Source organism: Gallus gallus, chromosome 27, assembly GCF_016699485.2.
Source record: "Gallus gallus isolate bGalGal1 chromosome 27, bGalGal1.mat.broiler.GRCg7b, whole genome shotgun sequence".
Classification (NCBI taxonomy): Eukaryota; Metazoa; Chordata; class Aves; order Galliformes; family Phasianidae; genus Gallus; species Gallus gallus.
The window spans coordinates 3,639,430-3,660,110 of NC_052558.1; the positions used below are offsets into that span (position 1 = coordinate 3,639,430).

General features: G+C 57.9%; 1 protein-coding gene and 1 non-coding gene across 11 annotated transcripts in view; one reads left to right on the forward strand and one right to left on the reverse strand.

Annotated features, from left to right (window-relative positions):
- Nucleotides 1-20,681, forward strand: part of SKAP1 (src kinase associated phosphoprotein 1) — a 125,244-nt gene that overhangs the window by 103,904 nt on the left and 659 nt on the right. For 2 of the 10 annotated variants that reach the window (XM_040653314.2, XM_025144199.3), the window contains 5 exons: nucleotides 260-412; nucleotides 4,672-4,728; nucleotides 8,458-8,570; nucleotides 8,752-8,855; nucleotides 9,815-10,038. In XM_040653314.2, the coding sequence (XP_040509248.1) occupies nucleotides 260-412; nucleotides 4,672-4,728; nucleotides 8,458-8,570; nucleotides 8,752-8,855; nucleotides 9,815-9,863 (476 nt within the window). In that variant the 3' untranslated portion in view covers nucleotides 9,864-10,038. Of the gene's footprint in view, nucleotides 1-259; nucleotides 413-4,671; nucleotides 4,729-8,457; nucleotides 8,571-8,751; nucleotides 8,856-9,814; nucleotides 10,041-20,419; nucleotides 20,538-20,681 lie in introns of those variants that run through there. The other 8 variants (XM_040653313.2, XM_025144200.3, XM_040653309.1 and 5 more) reach the window with 8 other exon arrangements.
- LOC121107688 lies at nucleotides 14,017-17,518 on the reverse strand. The gene is made up of 3 exons (XR_005841979.1): nucleotides 16,863-17,518; nucleotides 16,698-16,754; nucleotides 14,017-14,573 (listed from the first exon to the last, which is right to left on the reverse strand). It is a non-coding gene; the product is annotated as a mucin-2-like (transcript).

Genomic DNA, 20,681 nt, shown 5'->3' on the forward strand with positions numbered 1-20,681 from the left:
GCCTGTGGGTCTGTGCTTATCCCCAGGGCCCTGCTGGGGTCACAGCAGAGCTCAGAGGGGGCTCAGGAGCCCTCCTTTCTCCTGCTCTGCTGCTAAACTGTGCAGTCAGCAAAGGGACAGAGCCCCCTCTGCAAGGTGCATGGTGAGCACAAGGTACAGCTGCACAGCCTTTGTTGCTTGCCTTCAGCTCGCTGCAAATTCCAGCATGCAGCTTGGCAAAGCCTGAGCTTTTCCACCACCCTTTGCTCTCTCCCTGCAGATCTGAGTTCCCTCACCATCCCATACGACGAGGAGGAGGAAGAGCTCTACAACGACGTGGGGAGTTCCGACTCCATGACCACGGCATCTCACAACACTACCCTGAACCAGGATGATGGGATGGAAGAAGACGACATCTATGAGGTTTTTCCAGGTAAGCAACAAAATAATGAGGTGAAAACCCAAGCCGTGCCCTAACTTTAACCCTGCAAACATGGCAGGAGACCTTGGCCAACAAACACATTGTGATGGGAATGAACATCTCAGGCTCTGCTGAGTTTAATAGGCCTATAACTCAAAGGAGCAGCTCGGTTTCTTTGTTCAGACTGGCTGATGGACTACAAGAGCAAACCCCTCCTGCTCTGGCGAGATGGGGGTTTTGTAAATTCAAGTGAGGCAGCTCTTACTGGGCTGTGTTACCTGTGAAATCAGAGTTAGATGATGAAAATGCTCCCTTCTGGGCATGCAGTCATGGCTGTAACGTGATTACTGGGCTTCCAAGAGATGATAAAATAACTGCATTAAAGACCAGCGCTTGCTCGCTAGCAGTGCAGGAGGCCTGGAGGCAGCAGGGCTGTGGCTGCTGTGAGAGGAGCCAGGAGCAAATCTTCTTGGCACAGAAACAGCCCGAGAGGGTGACATGATCTGCAACATTTCTCACTGTTACAGCAGAAATCACAGCTTGACGTGCCCCAGGGCTTGGTCAGGGGGTCACCTGAGCCTGCTTCAAACACACACTGTTCTGCCTCTGTGCTGAGGTTGGCACTGCCCGGCGCTGCATCCCCATCCCCCAGGGGTAAGGCCGCCCTCTTGTCTGCATTCAGAGGTGCAAAATCGGTCCTTATTTCTTCTTGTCTATTTCAGAGCTTCGTATTTGTAGTGATTAACGAAAATAAATGCACCAGAAAGTACGCTGGTGCCCAAGGTCTTTGCTGTGCTGTTGCTTCTGGAGGAAGTCTTTGCTTGGCAAGTGGCATCCAGACAGCTGCTGGGAGCAGAGCAGGGGCTCCTGGGCTGCCAGCACAACCCTGAGCAGCCTCAGCTCCTGTCTACCTTCATCTTTCCTTCCTGACCTTCTCCTTCTCTGCTTACATCATCAGCTCTTGGGGCTGCAGCTCTCTCTTCCTCTGGGTGTACCTGCAGTGATCCCTGCACTCAGCAGGAGCCTCAGCTCTGCAGTTCCAGGTGCACGTGAAACCTGAGGGGGTTCAGCATCCCTGGCTGCTATGGCAGCTGCATTCAGCTCCTCAGTGCCCTACGGCTGCCAGCAGCAGCTACAGAGCAGATATCAGATGCGAGAGTTGTTCCACATGGGGCTGATGGTGATCCTGGAATGAGCCTGCATTGTGCTGCCCTGGGTACGGACCCCTCCGTTGCCCCTGCTCTGAGATGCAGAGCACATCACGAGCTGCAAACTGGAGATGCAGAGTGCATCAAGAGCTGCAGGTTTGCCACGGGAGTCGTTTGTACCCTTTGAAATATGCTTAAATGCCCACCTGCATTGCAGGGCTTTGGAGACTCAAGCTGTCGGGACATGGGGCAGAGGCTCAGGGCTGCAGCTGCTTGGAAGGTGCCCACATCCCATGGCCATTTCCCATCCCTCCTGCAGCCTCCCTGGGCTCCCTTTTGGTTGCTTCCATGGGGAACGCGGGGGGATTTTTGCCCCATTCCCAGCGCTCGGCCCCTTTAGGGTGAAAGGCCAGAGGTGATGAGCAGGAGCAGGAATGAGGCAGTGCACAGAGCGCATACAGTGGGTCAGAGCACCCCCTCAAGCACATCCCCATTGCACTCAGTGGGGAAAATGAAATGTGGGAGAGTCCCCATCCAAGCTGGAGGCTCCTCTGGGCCCGACCCCCTCCCTCGTGTCCCGAGTGCAATAGAGAGATAGAGAGAGAGGGAAGAAAAGGGAAGGTGGGGGGGGGGGGGGGAATGAAGAGATAATTTCCCCAGCAAGTCATCGTCGTTAATGAAGTTTTACAAAAACAGATACAACCAAGGAAAAATAAAATTTCACAGGTGATAAATTTTTCCAATTTCCCTGGCAGAATTCGATAGGATTGTTAAATTAAGAGTGAAGGTGTCTGTTAGGAAGCAACGAGCAGTGATGGGTAATTTTATAGAGTGGAAAATTGAATCAAATTGCTACATTAAAACACAGCTCCTCTGAGAATGTGCCCAACGCCCGGGCTGCTCCGGCACAGCAGTGGGGCACACGGTGCAATGGCCGTGCACAGGGATGGGATGGGGTCTGGAAGGGGGGTCCCAGACCCCAGGGTGGCTGCCCCATAGGGATGCGCTGCCCTGGTAAAGGCATTCCCCAGGGATGGTGTGGCTGAAGCTGCGATGCTCTGTATGGGGAGGTGGCGTAGAGAGAAGCAATGCAGACCCCAGGAGATGCATTTGTTAGCATAAAATCGAGATGTTGGCCAAAATCAAACGGGCAGGTTCTGATAAGGCAAGAGTTTAGCTTGCAGGTGTGGTTCAGAGGAGCACGTGGCTGCGTGAGGCTGAAGGGCTGCTGCGTGCAGGGGAACTTGTTGCATCCCCACAGCCACCTTCGCTGCATGCACAGAGCAGAATCTGCACGGGTTGTGGCTGGAGCACAGATACAGATCTGTGCAGATGCAGCTCAGCAGCACGCCAGGCTCAGTGCCTTCACCAGGGCCATCCTCACCGTGTTTTGCTGAGAAATCCCACGCAGATTTCCTTCCTTCCTCCCTCCAAGCCTCCATCCATCGCTGCCTCGCAGCCCTGGGCAGCAGCCATAGGGCTTCCTCTGAGCCCCCTTTGCAAAAGGCACGGAGCAGTTATCACCACAGCAGGGGCTTCCCAAAGAAGGGGAAACTGAGGCACGGAGGTCTGAATGCACCACCGACCCCTCTGTGAGCTGCAGAGCGCTCAGCTGCCAGGAGGGTGATGCAAACAGCGAGGGCTCCATAGCTTCATTTCTGCTTGAAACCTGCCCCATCCCAGCAAATATAGGGGAAAAAAAACCATCCCAGGACCTGTGCAGGATGCAGTGCCGCTGCCACAGCGTTGGCAGACTTTGTGTGGTGTTGCTCATGGAAATGCAGAGGCATTTCCTCCACGCTATGCCTTTTCCTGCTGCCAGCTTCCCAAGGAGAGTGTGTGTGGGGGGGGGGGTGGATGCACAGAGGGCTCTGGGAAGGGGTTTCCTGAGGACAGCTCAGCTCCGGGGCTGGAAGCAATGCCTGCAGGAAGCATCTGCAGAGCAGGGATGGAGGAGGTGGGGGGCGCCCAGCAGAGCTGCAACCTCAGCTCCCCAAAACATGGCCCCATCCCATGGGGATGCAGCAGCACCCACGCTGGGGGATGGGCTTGGGGTCTTCATGGCACGGGGCTCAGTGGGACTGATTCCATGCCAAGAGTGGGTGATGGGGCTGGAGGCTGTTGGTTAAAGCATAGAGGAATCCAGATGTGAGAGGGTTGGGGAGCGTGCATGGGAACGGTGGAGGCAGAGCGGTGGTGCGGATGCATTTACATCCTCCTTTACAAATGCAAAGAGCAGGCAAAAGCCACTTTCAATAATTTATTGAGAAATCAATACTAACGAGGTTCTGTCTCGTCAGTGGCCGAGTTTTACAATAAAGCCTGATTTATTTAGAAAAGATCTCTGGTGCTGCTTCCCGTCTAATGGGGGGGCGGCGGCGGTGACCCTCCAACGTGGGATCCAATTTGGAACTCACGGCGGAGCCCTGACCCGGTTTGCATTGATCAGAGCTGCATGGAGGGGCCACATCCCCACCAGGTGCCACACGGCAGCGCTGTGTCTGCCCTACTGCTGGGCCACGTGGGATCAGCAGAGCGCCCGGTGCCGGCTTGTTGATGCCTTATATAAACCCATTTGCACGTGGGCCCTTGGTTCTGACAGTCACCACTTCCCCACAGCCCCCCAGCTCACACTTGACCTTTCCAGCAGTATCACTGCTCGTTGCTCTTTCTGCCCCCTCTCCCCACCCTGCACAGCTGTGCCGGTGGCTGCTTGGGTTCCCCTCTGATTTCTGCCTCTGCTCACCGTCTCCCATGTGTTTCTGCCCTGGCATTTCTCCTCTCTGTCTCATTTTCCCCAGGCTGTGAGCGCTGCGCAGGAAAAGCATCTCTTCCTATCAGGCGCTTGGCAAAGTGCTGCTTAAATTTATGAGGCTATAAGAAGTGATTTGTTTTTACCAGTGTTAACAACAATTCATATCTGGATGCGACGCGCTTTAAAATATTATCCACGGCTTCCTCCCTTCCACTCTTCACAATTAAGCCAGGAATTTATTATTCTGACAGTCGGATGCTCTCGCAGCCCGAGCCCGCGGGTTTGGTGTTAGCACTGCTAACGATGGCCTGGCTCTGTTCTGTTGCACTCACAGCCCTCCTTGTGGCTTCTCTGCTTTCCCCTTCCAGAGGAGGACCCCAACGCTCCCGAGGACAGCGGGGATGACGGCAGCGGGCAGCACCGCGGTGAGAGCCCACCCCACGTTGGCCAACCCTATGGGTGTCCCGCCGGCGGCGGTCGGGGGATGTGGAGGTGCAGGTGCTGATGGAGGAGCACACGTGGAGAGAGGAGGTGGGGAGGACGTGGCAGGAGATGAGGCAGGACGTGAGTCAGGGCTCAGAGGAAGCCGGCTCTGGGCACGGGAAGCCAACCGGACGCGCAGCACCGCTGCCGGAACCAACACTGCCCGGAGCTGGCAGCCCCAAGAGCCTCCCCGTGCTCACGGGGGTCCCCCCCCCCCCCCACCCTGCTTTTTCCTTAGGGATCTGCACCGTGGGATGGGAGCGGAAGGTCTGTTTCCTCCCCGGTCCCACACCTGCTTCGCTTTCCATCACCGCTTCCGTCCTGGTGCAGGAAAGCAGTGCTTGTGTCTGAGCAGTGGGGTTGGGCTGGGACCTTCCTGCCTTGCATACTGCTGGCCCAGCCCGGCGGGGGCCCCGAGGGGACACATACAGCCCGGAGATGCTCAGACAGAGAGCACGGAGCTGTTGGCAGGGAGCAGAGGGGCTCATCGGACAGCAGTGCCCGTGATGGCTTCACACACAGCGGGGCGTTGGTGGAAGCATTCATGGTGTGTGGACACCCCGAGCACTGCTGGGTTACCCTCCATAGGGGCTCTCAGCTGCCCTGCAGCCCCGTGCCCAGCTTCCCAGCATTCCCAGCTCAACACAGGCTTGGGTCCTCGCTGTCTGCAGAGACCAGAGCAAACCAGCAAGCCCTGTGCCCTCACATTGCTTGTTTCCCACCTACCTCCCCCCCAGCACGATGACTTATTCAGCCACTGGAGCATGTGGCGGTGACAGCAGGGACCAGCGCCCCGAGCTTGGAAAAACGACCTCCTCATCTTTATAAACTGCACCACCATCGTCACACCTGCAGCCCTGGGGACTCCTGGGCACGGGGCTGAGGAAAGCAGAAGGAGTCGGGACATGCACTGCAAACACACATTTGTCTTCGCCTTCCACAGCTCTCCCAGCATCTCAGAGAGGAGCTGCCTTGGTTCCCTTGCAGGAGCAGCATTGCCTGGTGCTGGGGGGCTGGGGGTGAGCCAAGGGCACCCTGGTGGTGCTGGCTCCCACCTATCCCAGCCCTGCACCTGTTTGAATGCCCTGCTTGTGCTCGTCATCACCCACCTGGCAGCTGTGGTTTTCGTTAAGCCGGTTTCATTATTAGCGTGGTGATGATTGCTTTAAGCCCTGCGTCTGTTTCTATGCTAAACAACACGTGAGGCTCCTGCCTCTATAATGCTGGGCTCCGTTTCAACAGGGAAAAGCTCTCGCAGCACCAGCAGCCCCGGTCCCTGTGCCTTCAGCCTGGGATGTTTGTGCTGTGGTCCAACTGGATGAAGGCTGAGGGGACGACAGCAGCCCTTGAGCACAGAGCTGGGTTGGCAGAATGCAGCCAAAGTGCCCGACGAGCATTTGGTGAATGGGAAACTGTTGTTTCCCATCCCTAAGAACAGCAAAGAGGCCACAAAACCAAACCAGCCCAGCAAACCCAGCCGGGAGCTGCTGCAGCCCACGATGCCCGTTTGCACAGCTCAGGCTGCTCAGTCCCTCCCTGCCTTCTGTGCCTGATGAGCGGAGCAAACACAGAACAACCACACAGAGAGAGCAGAGCTCCCACCCTCAGGGAAACAGAAGAGCCCCGAAAGCCTGTCTCCTGCACCGAGCATGGCAGGAGGTTTCACCACGCAGGGAAAGCCGCTGAGCTGCAGACAGCTGTCATTAAGCTTCAGCATCAACAGGCTGCCAAAGCCGTGAGCCCAAAGTGGAGGGGTTGGGGCAGCAGCCCCCCCCTCCAGCCCTGCCTGGGGCTGCTCGGGCTGCGGAAGGCAGTGACGCAGTTGTCACATTTGGCTGATCTCCTACGTGACCCCCAGGCCCGTCACCGTGGCAGGAGGCAGCCGCCCCACTTCCATCAGTGTAAATCAGTCACACTCACGTCGTGTGTCTGCCCCGAACGCAGGTTCAGATCTGCAGGCAGAGCACCTGGGACAGCTGCTGTGCCATGGGGACGCTGCGGAGTGACGTCTTCCCTTTCCTGGCCTTATCTCCGGGTGCTGAGACGGATCAGGACCCCCACTCTGCAAACCATCTTAGTTTTAACACGATGTTCTCAACGCCTTGCACGGACGTCTCGCTTTTGGCACTGTGGCTCATGCTGTGCTCTCACGGCGAGGCATCTGCGTGCCATGCAATTAATGCTGACCTTTGCAAGGCGGTGCTGGAGTGAAGGCTGAGACCTTTTGCTGGCCCAGCAGACATCACTGGGGAAAGCGAGCACTGCTGCTCCACGCGGGCAGCACAGCAGCCGGCTGCTCCCAGCATCACAGCAGCACCAGCCTGCACGATGCTCTCTGCATCACGGTGCTGCGGTGACCTTTGGTGGCCCTTCCACAGTCCTCTGCCTGCTGCAGAGCTGCTGCCTGCTTTGTCCTGCTCGGTGCCCCAGCACTTCCTCTGCCTCCAGTTCATAACCTCTGCTTCCTGCACTTTGCACAAGCTTAAATAACTCAGCAGCTCCTTCTCCTTCTATTCCCTTCACAATCTTTTCCTCACCACTGCGTGCTCCCCCTTTAATACTTTCCAAAGGATGCAGACCTACTTCTTTTTTCTCTCCCAGCCTTTCTATTTAAGTTCCCCAAGTCCCTGAGTCATTCCAGTTGCTCCCTGCTGTACCATTAGCCATCTCTGTAATGTCCTTTTTCATATTTAGGTGATCAAATCCGGGCACAGTACTCCAGATGCACCCTTATCACTCGGTCCCTTATACCATATTAGAAACATTTCCTCCAACATGTGCTCGATATTTTCTATTTATGCTTTCTGGGCTCAGTTCAGCCTCGTGGCAGAACAGAGCAGAGCAGAGCAGAGCAGAGCAGCGCAGTGCAACCCCGGTGCTCAAATCGCCCCCCGCACAATGAGGTTTTATTGGGTTTCATTATTCACAGAGGCTTCATCACAGAGGTGTCCGTGTTGTGACACCTGGATTTCCTCCCTCCCCACCCCCCGACATCAGTGCTGCACCACCAGGACATGTCCTGCATGTCTGAATGGTCATTTTGTGTACTCGGAAACCAGGAATGTGATTTTGGGGTGTGCTTATGATGCTGTCAGGGATCTGTTGGATGTGTTGGGACGAATCCCTTCCCCGGGCTGCAAAGTAGGGCAGCATCTCCAGGCGCGCGGTGTTGGCTGGTCTGGCCCCGTTGCACAGTGGGATGCCCTCTGCCCCTTTCCAGGGACCCCCTTTTCACAGTGGCTGTGGTCTCTGGGCCTGTGTTGGATGGGAAATGCCATCCTGAAACGGCAAAGATGGAAACGTTTCCTTCTGGAAATGCTGCTGCTCCATTTTCCATCCAACCCGCGGGGCCGTTTATCCAAGGGCAGCCCCCAGCTTTGGCACGCAGTTTGCTGGCAGTTTCACCCACGTAAACCCATGGCTCCCAGCACAGAAATCGTTTTGCCTCCCCCTAGAAAGGAGAGGACTTTGCTGGTTCAGGATGTCCCTCTCAGCCTGCGGTCCACCGTGATGGGAAGGACTGAGGCCACTGTACAAAATGGCACCAACGCCTCCTTGCCTTCCCCCCACATACCAACTGGTCCCAGCCCGAACCCTCAGACCCCCACCCCGTGACCCCAATACATCCCCAGGTATCCCCCATCCCCCCTGACCTCTCCTTTGCTCTGCAGGAAGATCCCGACGGGATTATGCCAATTACTACCAGGGCGTGTGGGACTGCAGCGCTGAGCACCCCAACGAGCTCTCCTTCCACCGCGGAGACCTCATCTACATCCTGAGCAAGGTAGGGCCCCGCGGCCCAAAGGGAGCTTCTGGGGGGGGAGATGAAGGGGGAGGTGGGCAGAGAAAATCAAAGCACAGGGATATGTCCTAATTAACAGAGCGGGCAGTGGAATGTTGGGGTCCATTTCCCATGCGCACATAGGAATGGGTCCCCGAGCCCATGAGTTCCTCCCTCCCCACAGCCAACTCGGTGTCCCCGCCGTCACCCCTTCTTGCCTGCAGCTCTCACCACCTCCTGCGTTCACACGTGGCATCTGAAATGCCCCAAAGCAAGATTTTCTTCACGGTAATGGAGCCTGTGCGTGCTGTTGCTCGGGTATTACAGGGGTAATTGAGTTGCTCAGCCGGGTGTGAGCAGAGCTCTCTCCAGCAGACACGCGCAGGTGAATGCATGGAGTGCTTGCACGAGCAGGGCAGGGAGCTGTGCTGTGCTGTGACACTTCCAGCCCCGTGTATCCCTGCAGGGCTCCCAGCTGCTCCCAACCGGACCGCGGTGGCCCGGGCTGGGATGGCTGCATTGTGTGAGTGGCACTGAACCATGAGGGGAGGGGGCAGGGGGAGGGGGGGAGATGTTCACTCCCCACCCCTATGCACCCACATGGCCGATGTTGGACTGGTGGCTCTGAAGCCATCTCCTGCTCAGCCCCACGAAGGCAGCTGCATCTTTGGCAGTGGCAGAGCACGGCTTTTACTCTTGGTGTGGCTGTCTCTGTCTGGAAGGCTGAGAATTTCCCATCTGTGGATCTCAAAGCGCTTTTTATGGCAGCATTTACATCCTCTGCCCCCCACCCCCCGCCCCCGATGCAAGATGAGGCTGCCGTGCTCTGGGCCTGAACCCACAGCTTGGGCTCATCCCTCCATCTCTGGGCATACAGCAGCAGCAGCAGCTGGCCGACGTCCCGCATCCCCACGCAGTGCCCGGATTGGGGCACAGTGCTGCCCTGCCAGCGCAGGGACACAGCTTGGAGGCTCAGCGGGGTTCTCTCTCTCTTCAGTGCCTCCAGATTGCCACTCTTGTGCTGGCTTCCTCACACGTAACCAATGGGTCCTGAGAGCTTTCCCCCCGTAAATTACTTTGTGCGACGGAACCGAAGTGATGGGGAGGATGGAAGGGGGGGGGGTTGTAGTGGGGGGGGGGGGGGGAAGCAGAGAGAGGCGAGCAGGGGGGGGAAAGGTGTTTGAAAAGCCTGTTCACTCAGCTGCATTTTAATTTCCTTTTCAATCTTGTCCCAATTAATTTCGCAGAATTAATCTCACAGAAGCAAACTCGGCAGCGTCGAGGCTGCAGTTTTGAGCGGCGCGGTCGCTCTGTCTGAACATGAAATAGGAGCTAATATAAAAATCCATCTGGTGTGTTTGAAACGCACGCCGGCTGCTGCTCGGGTCCTGTCTGACATTTCCAGCAGCAACAGCGGAGGAGAAGTGATGTGGGGGTCAGTGGACATCGGTAGCTGGCAGGGATTCAGCAGCAGGGGGTGGTGGTGTGGGGTGGGCATGCTGGGCAGGGGTGGGTTTGTCCCCGTGACACTTCCTTGGAGCCGTCCCTTTGCTGCTGCGTCCCCCCATCCCTCTGCTGGGCACCTGGGTGAGCTCATGGTGCAGGGAGTGCAGGGCTTATGGCTGCAGGGGGCTCTCCTTGCCGTGTGCCCCCAGCAGCATGCTCAGGTCCCTGTGCAGAGCCGTGCAATGCAGGCAGAGCGGTGCCGTGGGTGCACAGTGCTGGGCTATGGGGTGCTATGGGCATGGGAGCATCCCTCAGGGGGTTGGGTCCCTCACTGCAGCTGGAACCCCGGGGGAACCAGCACCGCCTTGCAAAGGTCAGCATTAATTGCATGGCACGCAGATGCCTCGCCATGAGAGCACAGCACGGCTCTGCATCAAGCTACAGTGCCAAAAGCGAGATGTCCGTGCAAGGCGTTGAGAATATCGTGTTAAAACTAAGGTGGTTTGCAGAGTGGGGGTCCTGATCCGTCTCAGCACCCGGAGATAAGGCCAGGAAAGGGAAGATGTCACTCCGCAGCGTCCCCATGGCACGGCAGCATGGGTCCCCTCCCCATTCACCCCCCCCCCGGTGCCACCAGGCTGGGGTTTGTTGCAGCGCTGGGGATGCAGAGCCCATCCCGCAGTCCATCGCCCCGCATAGGGACCCCAAAATGCTGCCGCCCAGCCGGTGCTGGTTGGGGGGCTGACAGCCGTGGGGAGGGGTCAGCCGTGATCCCAGCAGAGCTCCGTGTCCCTTCCCACAGCCCCAACCCCCGGTCCCTCGGCTGAGCGATTTGTACGTTACGATAATTATCCGAATGCAGCGAGACTTCCTATTTTAAGTGGGCTTAGTTGGATGTGACAAGCGGGCCATAAAAGCGGATAAGTTAATTCTCTCAATTGCTTTCAGTGAAGGCGGGGGGGGGGGGGTGGGGGGAAGGAAGGGGGGGGGGTCGGTGCCCCGAGCGAAGGCTGGCGGTGACACCTAGCGGGGGCGGCCGGGACACCGCACGGGGGCGGCGGGCGCCGGGCCGGGGTCAGCCGGGAGGCAACGGTCACACGTCGGTCACATCCAAGCGAGGGCCGCCCCCCCCCCCCCCACACACACACACCCCACCTCTCACCCCCCCTTTCCATCTTCCCCGCCGGCCCCCGAGCCCCCGGCGGGAGCCAATCGTCCAGAACGAGCCCCTGGCAGCCTCATTCCTCCCAGGTAATTTGTATAAATGAGGGACACCCGGCGAGGGTGAGGACAAAGGGTGGTGGAGCTGCTGGAGAGCAGAGCTGGCCGGGCTTCGTCCCCATGGCAGCGATGGCACCCACTGACCAAGGCTGCCACCCACCCCCCATTGCCGTCACCCCCCCGTGGCTGCTGGCACCCGCTGACCAAGGCTGCCACCCACCCAAAACTGCTGTCATCCTCCAATGGCTTTTGTCACCCATCCACGGCTGCCGGCACCCACTGACCACTGCTGTCACCCCCTCAGCTCTGCTGTCACCCACCCCCCTCCCCGCAGCTTCTGTGACCCACCCACCGCTGCTGTCCCCCACTGATGGCTGCGGGCACCCCTGGACCAAGGCTGTCACCCACCCACCACTGCTGTCCCCCACCGATGGCTGCTGACACCCACTGACCAAAGCTGGCACCCACCCCCCACAGTTGCCACCTTCTGCTGGCTTTTGTCACCCATCCGTGGCTGCTCTCACCCACCCCCCACTCCTGTCACCCACTGTTGACACCCACTCACCCACCCCTGGGCACTGAGGCCACACCAGCAGTGGCTTCCCATCCCTCAGGGACCACCAAGAATCCCCCCAGCCCCCCACCATCCCCAGCACAGGGCTCACATCACAGCCCTTCCCAGCACCTGATCCCCCCATGGGGGGCTCTGAGCCTCACTCCAACCATTTATTGTGCCCAGAAATTTATAATAAACGCTGTTAAAGACTTCCTCCTTGACAGAGGTAATAATAAATTCACTGTTAAAGACAGTAGTTTAATTCCTTATACCCTCCAATACCGCACAGAATAAACTGTATTCATCACCCAGTAATTTTTTACCACATAAATCTTTAAAACTAACCGTTGTAGGCTGTTGAGGCTGAAATATTGTGAATTTATTAGGTATGCCCATGTAGTATTGGATTCGGAGGTTTCCATTCGAATATATTACGGGGGAAATTTGTGTCTTTAAGTGTGACAATGCTTCCATTTTCCAGAGCCACCGTTGTGGGCTGCAGTTCCTTCGGAGTCGGCCGTGCTGTTATCAGGCAGAGATTTAGCGATGGGGGGTCGGGGGGGGGGTCAGGGAAGGGGGTTGGGAGGGGGGGGGGGTGTATATATAACAGTGCCCCGTTTGGAACGGGGGGGGGGCAGAAAAAGCTTTTTTCTTTGCAGTGTACCCAATGGGCAGCGCTGCTCTGCGTGGCGGATGGGTGTGAGCTGCTTTGATTTGGGGTCCCCCAGGAATGGAGGGGGCGATGGGGGCGGTGAGGGCCATGTGGTGGCACGTGGGCAGAATGAGGTCCGGAGGTGCCCCATGGCTTTGCCAAACGGTGACGGCCATCTCTGCCATCCCCTCCTCCCCGGAGGGTCTCAGCCTGTTGCCTTTGCTAACGTGGCCGAGCAGCAGACAGTGGAGAGCTTTGTTCGTTAGAGGGAGACGGAGCTAATTATGAAACCACCTCCCCGTCCGCGAGGCTCGGGTAACATTTAAAGCAATGGATGCGGTAACATTTAAAGCCTCTCTATTGCCAAATGTCACATACGGGCTGCTTTCATTAGAGATGAGTTAATAGGGATGGATGGGACTCATCGTCCCCGTCCTGGGCTCCAAGGGAAAGTTTCCCTTTGCCGTAACTCTATGGCCATCAGCCCCAGGAATCCAATGCTGTGCCGTTCCCAAAGGTGTGACCCCAACACCCCGACCCTTCCAATGCTCCTCTATGGGACAGCAGCAAATCAGAGGTTAAAAGCGAGGGAGAAATGGGGCGATTCACAGCCAGCAAAGCGCCGTGCACCAAAATCCTGCAGCCCGCCGCTCTCTTTCTCCTCCTGCTTTCCTCCTCCGAGCTGCTCCATCTGTAAACAAACAAACATCTCCGTTTTATGGCCCTTTGCTTTGCACCACGGAGGGGCGGAGGGGAGGGGGAGGCTGGAAGGGGGGGGGGGGGTGTAGTAGTGGAATGCCTAAGTAAGACTTTAATTCCAAATTCATTTACGCGCCAGCGATGAAGTTGTCACAAACCATAATGCAGTATTTAATTAAAATAGCAGAAGTGGATCTAGATATGTCCTGGGGTAGCTATCACCGCATCACAGCTCTCCGTGCCGTATTTATGAGGTGGTGCAGCTGAGCGGATGGATGCAGAGCTCTCACACTCCGGACCCGGCAGCGCTGCGCCGTCCTCTCCCCATCCCCGGTTCACCCTGCGAGGTTTCCCCTTTGGCTGCACTGCATCCAGGATGGCGCGTGGGGTGGGATTGTGGGCAAAGGATGGGATCCAAGGGGTGTGCACCCCAAATCCCAGTGCAGGGAGGAAGCTGGGATTTGCTCTATGCCTGGTTCACCCTGGGAGGGGGGTTGGGGGGGTCATGGGAAGGGATCGTGGGCAAAGGATGGGATCCAAGGGGTGGACACCCCAAATCCCAATGCATGGAAGAAGCAGGGGTTTGTGCCATGCCCGGTGACCCAGGGGGGGGTTTGGAGGGGGTCATGGGAAGGCATCATAGGCAAAGGATGGGATCCAAGGGGTGTGCACCCCAAATCCCAATGCAGGGAGGAAGCTGGGAGTTGCTCTATGCCTGGTTCACCCTGGGAGGGGGGTTGGGGGGGTCATGGGAAGGGATCATAGGCAAAGGATGGGAATCAAGGGGTTTACACCCCAAATCCCAATGCAGGGAGGAAGCAGGGATTCGTGCCATGCCTGGTGATCTTGGGGCGGGGGGGGGGGGGGCTGGGGGGTCATGGGAAGAGATCATGGGCAAAGGATGGGATCCAAGGGGTGTGCACCCCAAATCCCAATGCAGGGAGCAAGCTGGGATTTGCTCTATGCCTGGTTCACCCTGGGAGGGGGGCTGGGGGGGTCATGGGATGGGACTGTGGGCAAAGGATGGGATCCAAGGGGTGTGCACCCCAAATCCCAATGCATGGAAGAAGCAGGGGTTTGTGCCATGCCCGGTGACCCAGGGGGGGGTTTGGAGGGGGTCATGGGAAGGCATCATAGGCAAAGGATGGGATCCAAGGGGTGGACACCCCAAATCCCAATGCAGGGAGGAAGGTGGGAGTTGCTCCATGCCCGGTGACTCAATGGGGGGATCACATTTGGCCCCTGGGGGGGTCGGGGGGGTCACACTTGGCCGCATCCCCCCCCCCCCCCCCGCTCCCATCCCTCTGCTCACAGCTCGGCTCCTCGCACACATGTGCACAATTACCACCCAGCCCTCTTCACAGGTCACGGGCAGAGCCGAACACGGGCGGCTGCTCGCTTCCATCAGGCTTTAAAAGGCGAAAATAATTGGCTGCAGAACAAATGTAGGAAATGGAGTGTGCGATAAAGCAAATAAAAAGAGAGCTCCGTCCTCCCCCCCCCCCCTCCATCTCCATCCCCATCCCTCCATCCCCCCCCCCCCCAGCACAGCACCGGGGATGGGAGCGATCCGGGCACGGTTGTACCTCCCGTGCAACTTCACCGTTAGAGCTGCACCTACAGCCGGGGAAGTTTGTCCGTGAAAAATGGTCATTTTGTTTCCCCCGCTCAAAGCACGTTATTAAAATGCTAATTTAAAAGAAAAAGGAGTTAAATATCTAGCGGTGGTGCAGTCTAATTGCAGCCATAATGAGCTCTCTAAATGTGAGTGCCCCTGACACACAGAGAGCATAAACAGCCAGCAAACACATCATTAGTGCTCGCGTTCATTTATTCTGGCGACCTGACGATGACCCCGCGAGGGTCGGGAGGAGCAGGTGGATCCGGCTGCGGCCCCGGGGGGCAGGAAGCGGCGCTGCTGCCATGGCAACGGCGGGGGGGGGACTGGGATGGGATGGGGAGGGGGCTGGAGATAGGGACAGGGATGGGGACATGGGAGAGGGATGGGGATGGGGATGGGGACATGGGAGAGGAATGGGAATGGGGATGGGGACATGGGAAAGGGATGGGGATAGGGATGGGGATGGGGATGGGGATGGGGAGAGAGCTGGAGATAGGGACAGGGATGGGGAGGGGGACATGGGAGATGGATGGGGATGGGGATGGGGATGGGGATAGGGATAGGGATAGGGATGGGGATGGGGATAGGGATGGGGATGGGGAGAGGGCTGGAGATAGAGACAGGGATGGGGAGGGGGACATGGGAGAGGGATGGGGATAGGGATGGGGATGGCGATGGGGATGGGGACATGGGAGAGGTATGGGGCTGGGGATAGGGGTGGGGATGGGGATGGGGATGGGGACATGGGAGAGGGATGGGGATGGGGATGGGGATGGGGGTAGGGATGGGGATGGGGATGGGGGTAGGGATGGGGATGGGGATGGGGATGGGGAGAGGGCTGGAGATAGAGACAGGGATGGGGAGGGGAACATGGGAGAGGGATGGAGATAGGGATGGGGATGGGGATAGGGATGGGGATGGGGATGGGGATGGGGATAGGGATGGGGATAAGGACAGGGATGGGGATGGGGACATGGGAAAGGTGTGGGGATAGGGATGGGGATGGGGAGTGGGCTGCAGATAGGGACAGGGATGGGGAGGGGGACGTGGGAGATGGATGGGGATGGGGATAGGGATAAGGATAGGGATGGGGATGGGGCTGGAGATAGGGACAGGGATGGGGAGGGGGACATGGGAAAGGTGTGGGGATAGGGATGGGGATGGGGGTGGAGAGGGGGCTGGAGATAGGGACAGGAATTGGGATGGGGACATGGGAGAGTTATAGGGATGGGGAGAGGGATGGAGATAGGAACACAGATGGGGATGGGGATGAGTGCAGTGATGGGGACAGGGATGGGGATGTCATGGGTTTGGGAATGGGGATGGGGAGAGGGCTGGAGATAGGTAGGGACAAGGACAGGGATGGGGACAGGGGACAGGGACAGGGACAGGGATAGGGATAGGGATAGGGATAGGAGTGGGAATGGGGAGAGGGCTGAAGATAGAGACAGGGATGGAGACTGGGATGGGGACAGGAACAAGGACAAAGATGAGGACAGTGCTGGGATAAGGATGGGGACAGGGATAGGAATGAAGGCAGGGATGGGCGTTGTGTCCTTTGTAATGGTGACAGACATGGGGACAGGAATGAGGACAGGGATGGGGACGGGGAAGGGACAGGGCCAGGAGCCCCCAGGGCCGGCTGTACCCCCACAAGGAGCTGCTTTGGCTGCCCCAGACCTTCCCCATGCTGCTTTAGCCCCCCCCTCCCAGCACCCCACGGCTGCTCAGAGCAGGATGGGGCCCCGCAGGGAGCGGTGCCATCTCCAACCACGGGCAGCCGTGGAAAGAGATGCATAAAAACAATTCTCCAGGAAACATTTCAGCTCCATTCCAGCCGGTTTGCTTCTCAACAGCCACTCCGGTCTCCCCCCCCAGCAACGGCACAATAACTTCACTCCAAATCCATCCCCCCCCCCCCCCTTTTTTCCTCACCCCCTATTCCTTTTCTCCTCTCCCCACGTCTGTCCGAGGGGCACAGGAACACCAACCCTGGGAAATACATTAAAATCAAAACTCCCCCCGCCGACACCCCCCGTCCCCATCCCCACACCCCCCCCCCCATTCCCCCCCCCTCTCTCCCGTGCACTCTCGGTGAACCTGTGATATTGTAGCAATGGCCCTTGAAGTGCGGTGGGGAGGTGATTTAGGAGAATATTAAAGGCAATGTGGAGATTCGAAGGCGCCTCTCTCAGGGAGATCTGGAGAAATACGCAGCACAGATGGGCTGAGCAGATTAAACATTTCCGTCACATTGTTTTCCAATTGTGTTTGTGGTGCCTGAGGGTTGGTGCTGCGGTCAGAGCACGGCGGAGCAGCGCGGAGCTGCTTGATGGAATAAATATTAATAGGGAGTCTTCACATCGCCGCCCGAACCCATCAGCTCTCAGCCAACTCGGGCTGCACCCCCTGGGCTGGGGAGCGGGGAGAACAGTGGGGTGGGTGTGGGGAGTCTGATGGGATGGGTATGGAGAACCCCATGGGATGGAGTTGGGGACCCCAGTGGGATGGATATGCAGACCCCAATGGGATGGACATGAGGACGCTGGTGGAGTGGGCACATGGGGACCCCAGTGGGATGGATACATAGACCCCAATGGGATGGAGATAGGGATGCCAGTGGGATGGAGATGGGGACCCCAGTGGGATGGATACGCAGACCCCAATGGGATGGAGATAGGGACCCCAGTGGGATGGATGTGGGGACTCTGATGGGATGAGTATGGAGAACCCCATGGGATGGAGATGGGGACCCCAGTGGGATGGATATGCAGACCCCAATGGGATGGAGATAGGAACCCCAGTGGGGTGGATGTGGGGACTCTGATGGGATGGGTATGGAGACCCCCATGGGATGGAGATGGGGGCCCCAGTGGGATGGATATGCAGACCCCAGTGGGATGGAGATAGGAACCCCAGTGGGGTGGATGTGGGGACCCCAGTGGGATGGATACATAGACCCCCATGGGATGGAGATGGGGGCCCCAGTGGGATGGATACGCAGACCCCAGTGGGATGGAGATAGGGACCCCAGTGGGATGGACATGGGGATTCCAATGGAATGGATAAACAGAACCCAATGGGATGGAGATGGGGACCCTGGTGGGGTGGGCACATGGGGACCCCAGTGGGATGGACATGGGGACTCCAATGGGATGGATGCATAGACCCCAGTTGGATGGAAATGGGGACCCCAATGGGATGGATACATAGACCCTAATGGGATGGAGATAGGGACCCCAGTGGGATGGATGTGGGGATTCCAATGGAATGGATACACAGACCCCAGTGGGATGGAAATGGAGACCCCAATGGGACAGGCATGGGGACCCCAGTGGGATGGACATGGGGACTCCAATGGGGTGGACATGGGGACCCCAGTGGGACCAGGCACCACGTCCACCCTCTGGTGATGTGGAACAGGCACAGCACATGGGGTGAGGTAGGAGCAGTGCCCCAACTGCGTTACCTCCACTGCTGCAACAGCTGAGAGCTGAGTCATTGGGAGCAAGTGGGGATCACCTGTGGTTGAGAGGAGCTGCCCTACAAAAGGAGCGATGTGTTAAGGGGGGCTGTGATGGGCAGCACCTGAGCTGCTCCTACAGAGAGAGAGCTGCTCTTTGTGAGGGGGAGGAAAGGAGCTCCCAGCTGCATCCCTGGCTGCCATCAGCTCCAAGTCCCCTGGGTCAGGTAGGACTTTGGGTGGGTAGGGCACCTTGTGGGTGGGTAGAGCCTGGATTTCAGAGCTTGCCACAGCCCTGAGCTGCTTTTTGAGGCGGATAGACACAGAGCTGACCCGGTATCAAACTCCCTGGTGTCAGCCGACCCCTCGTGCCTGCCATGCCTCATCGATGAATTAGATTCCTCCGTTCTCCTAACAATAATGTATGGCACGCAAGCACTAATAATGGGGCTGAGCAATCATAAACCGATAAGTCCCTGACTGATTGGCTTTTCCTTCGGCATCCATCAAAGCGTCATTGATCTTCTGTGCGAAGCAAGGTGATGGATGGCGTTCCCAGAGCCCAGAGGAGTTGTTTATGAGGGCTGGCAGAGGAGTGCAATGGCAAGGAGGGCCTGGGAGCACTGCTAGGGGGTACGTTTTGTCCCCACTGAGAGCCCACAGCGCCTCAGCAAGGAGACAGAGAGGTGTGGGATGGGGAGCTTTGAGCTGCCCAAAGGGCACGGATCACCGTGCTGGGAGGTGTCCCCAGCTGGCTTTGTTCGTGGGTTTGGTGGCGGTGGTTTGTGGTTGGGTTTGGGGTTTGTTTGGTGGTGGTGGTTTTGTTTCTTCTCCCCTCTGTCCTCTTTTTTTTCCCTTGCGGATGGAGCTCAGCAGCATCAGTCCTTCCACGGGCTGCCATAGGAGCCCCGATTGCTGGCGATTATCAGAAGGAGTGTCCGCTTTCGGGGTCGATTGGCGCTGGGGAATGAGATGCAGGAGGTGCTCGGAGGGCTCTTCTTCATCCTGGGAGTGAATCCGAGAGTTCCAGCAGGGCTGGGATGGAGAGGAGCTGCACGTCAGGAGGGCAGGGATGGCTCCCAGCGCTGCGCGGTGCCGTGGCTCTGCTGGGCGCCCATAGGCGCTGCTCCAGGCTCCTGCTGGCACAGAGCACCCCACTCCCCCCACCCACAGCGCTGAGCTGCACGCACAGCTGACCTCTCCGGAGCAATTATCTTCCAGATTAGTGAGGTTTGCAGTCCCTTCTGTAAAGCCTCAGCTCAATTACTCCCTCCCCCCCCCCCAAACCACCCTCCCCCCAACCCAGTCCATGCAGGTATCGAGCACAGAGGCCCCATTAGTGTGTAATTAGCTAAAACCTCCCTCAAACCCCCTCTTCCTCACCCCCTCCCTCCAAAACCAAGCACTGCAGCCCCGTCTCAGGCATCAGCACGTTAGCGAGATGTAAATGAGCACCTCCAGACGAGAGCAGAGTTCAGCCTGCACTGGGCTCTGCCTTGCTGTGCCAGTGCACTCCTCGTTTTAATAGTTTAATAAAAATTAGCATAATTAACGAACATCTGTATGATCCAGAGTGGTGCAATTTGGCACTTGGAAACGAGGACTTAAACATTATTGCTGGGAGTTTAATGTTGTTTTAATTCTTTTTGGCACTGTGCAGTGAAATAAACGCTCGGTGCCGCGAGTTCTCGGCTGGCTCTCATTTGCATTTTCCTCCCTTTGATGATGAGCAGTGGTGGGCAAAGCCAGCAATCCATCAAAGCAGGAATTGTTTTAAAATGCCTCGTAGCGTTCGGGCTATGGCAGAGCTGGGGGTTGGGGTGGGTGCTGGGGGGGTCCCCTTTGCGCCTGGGGTGCATCTCCCGCCTGGGGCTGCTGTGCTCGGGGTTCCTGCTGTGCCCATAGAGGTTCCAAACTGAGCTGCTTTCTGTTTTGCAGTGGGATTTTTTTCCTGCTCGCCTGGAGGAGGTGGCAAAGTGTGGGAGGGGGCTGTGCCACAGTAAGGGATGCAGCCCCCCCCGCTCTGTGCTGACCCCATGGGAAGCAAAGGGTGGGGGGATGAAGGATGGGGTGAGGAAGGGCAGCGGAGCGCCTCCCAATGGGTCTCAGAGGGGAGAGAAATGGGTCTGCCAAAGGAAGGGAGCAGAGCTGTGCCCGCTGGCCTGGCCTTAACCCTTCTGCTGTGCCTCCCCAGGAGTACAACATGTATGGCTGGTGGGTCGGGGAGCTCAACAGCACCGTCGGGATCGTCCCCAAGGATTACCTGGCAGCTGCTTACGACCTGGAGGAGCGGTGAGGACGGCGGTGCCCAGGTGAGAGGTGGCACCCAGGGGTGTCTGTGCTGGGGAGGCAGCGCTGCTCCTCTCCCTCCCAGGACAGTTTTGGCTCCATCTTCTGGTTTCTGTTTTACATGGAAGGAAGGTGGCGGGGCTGGGAAACAGGTGTGGGTCAGGGAA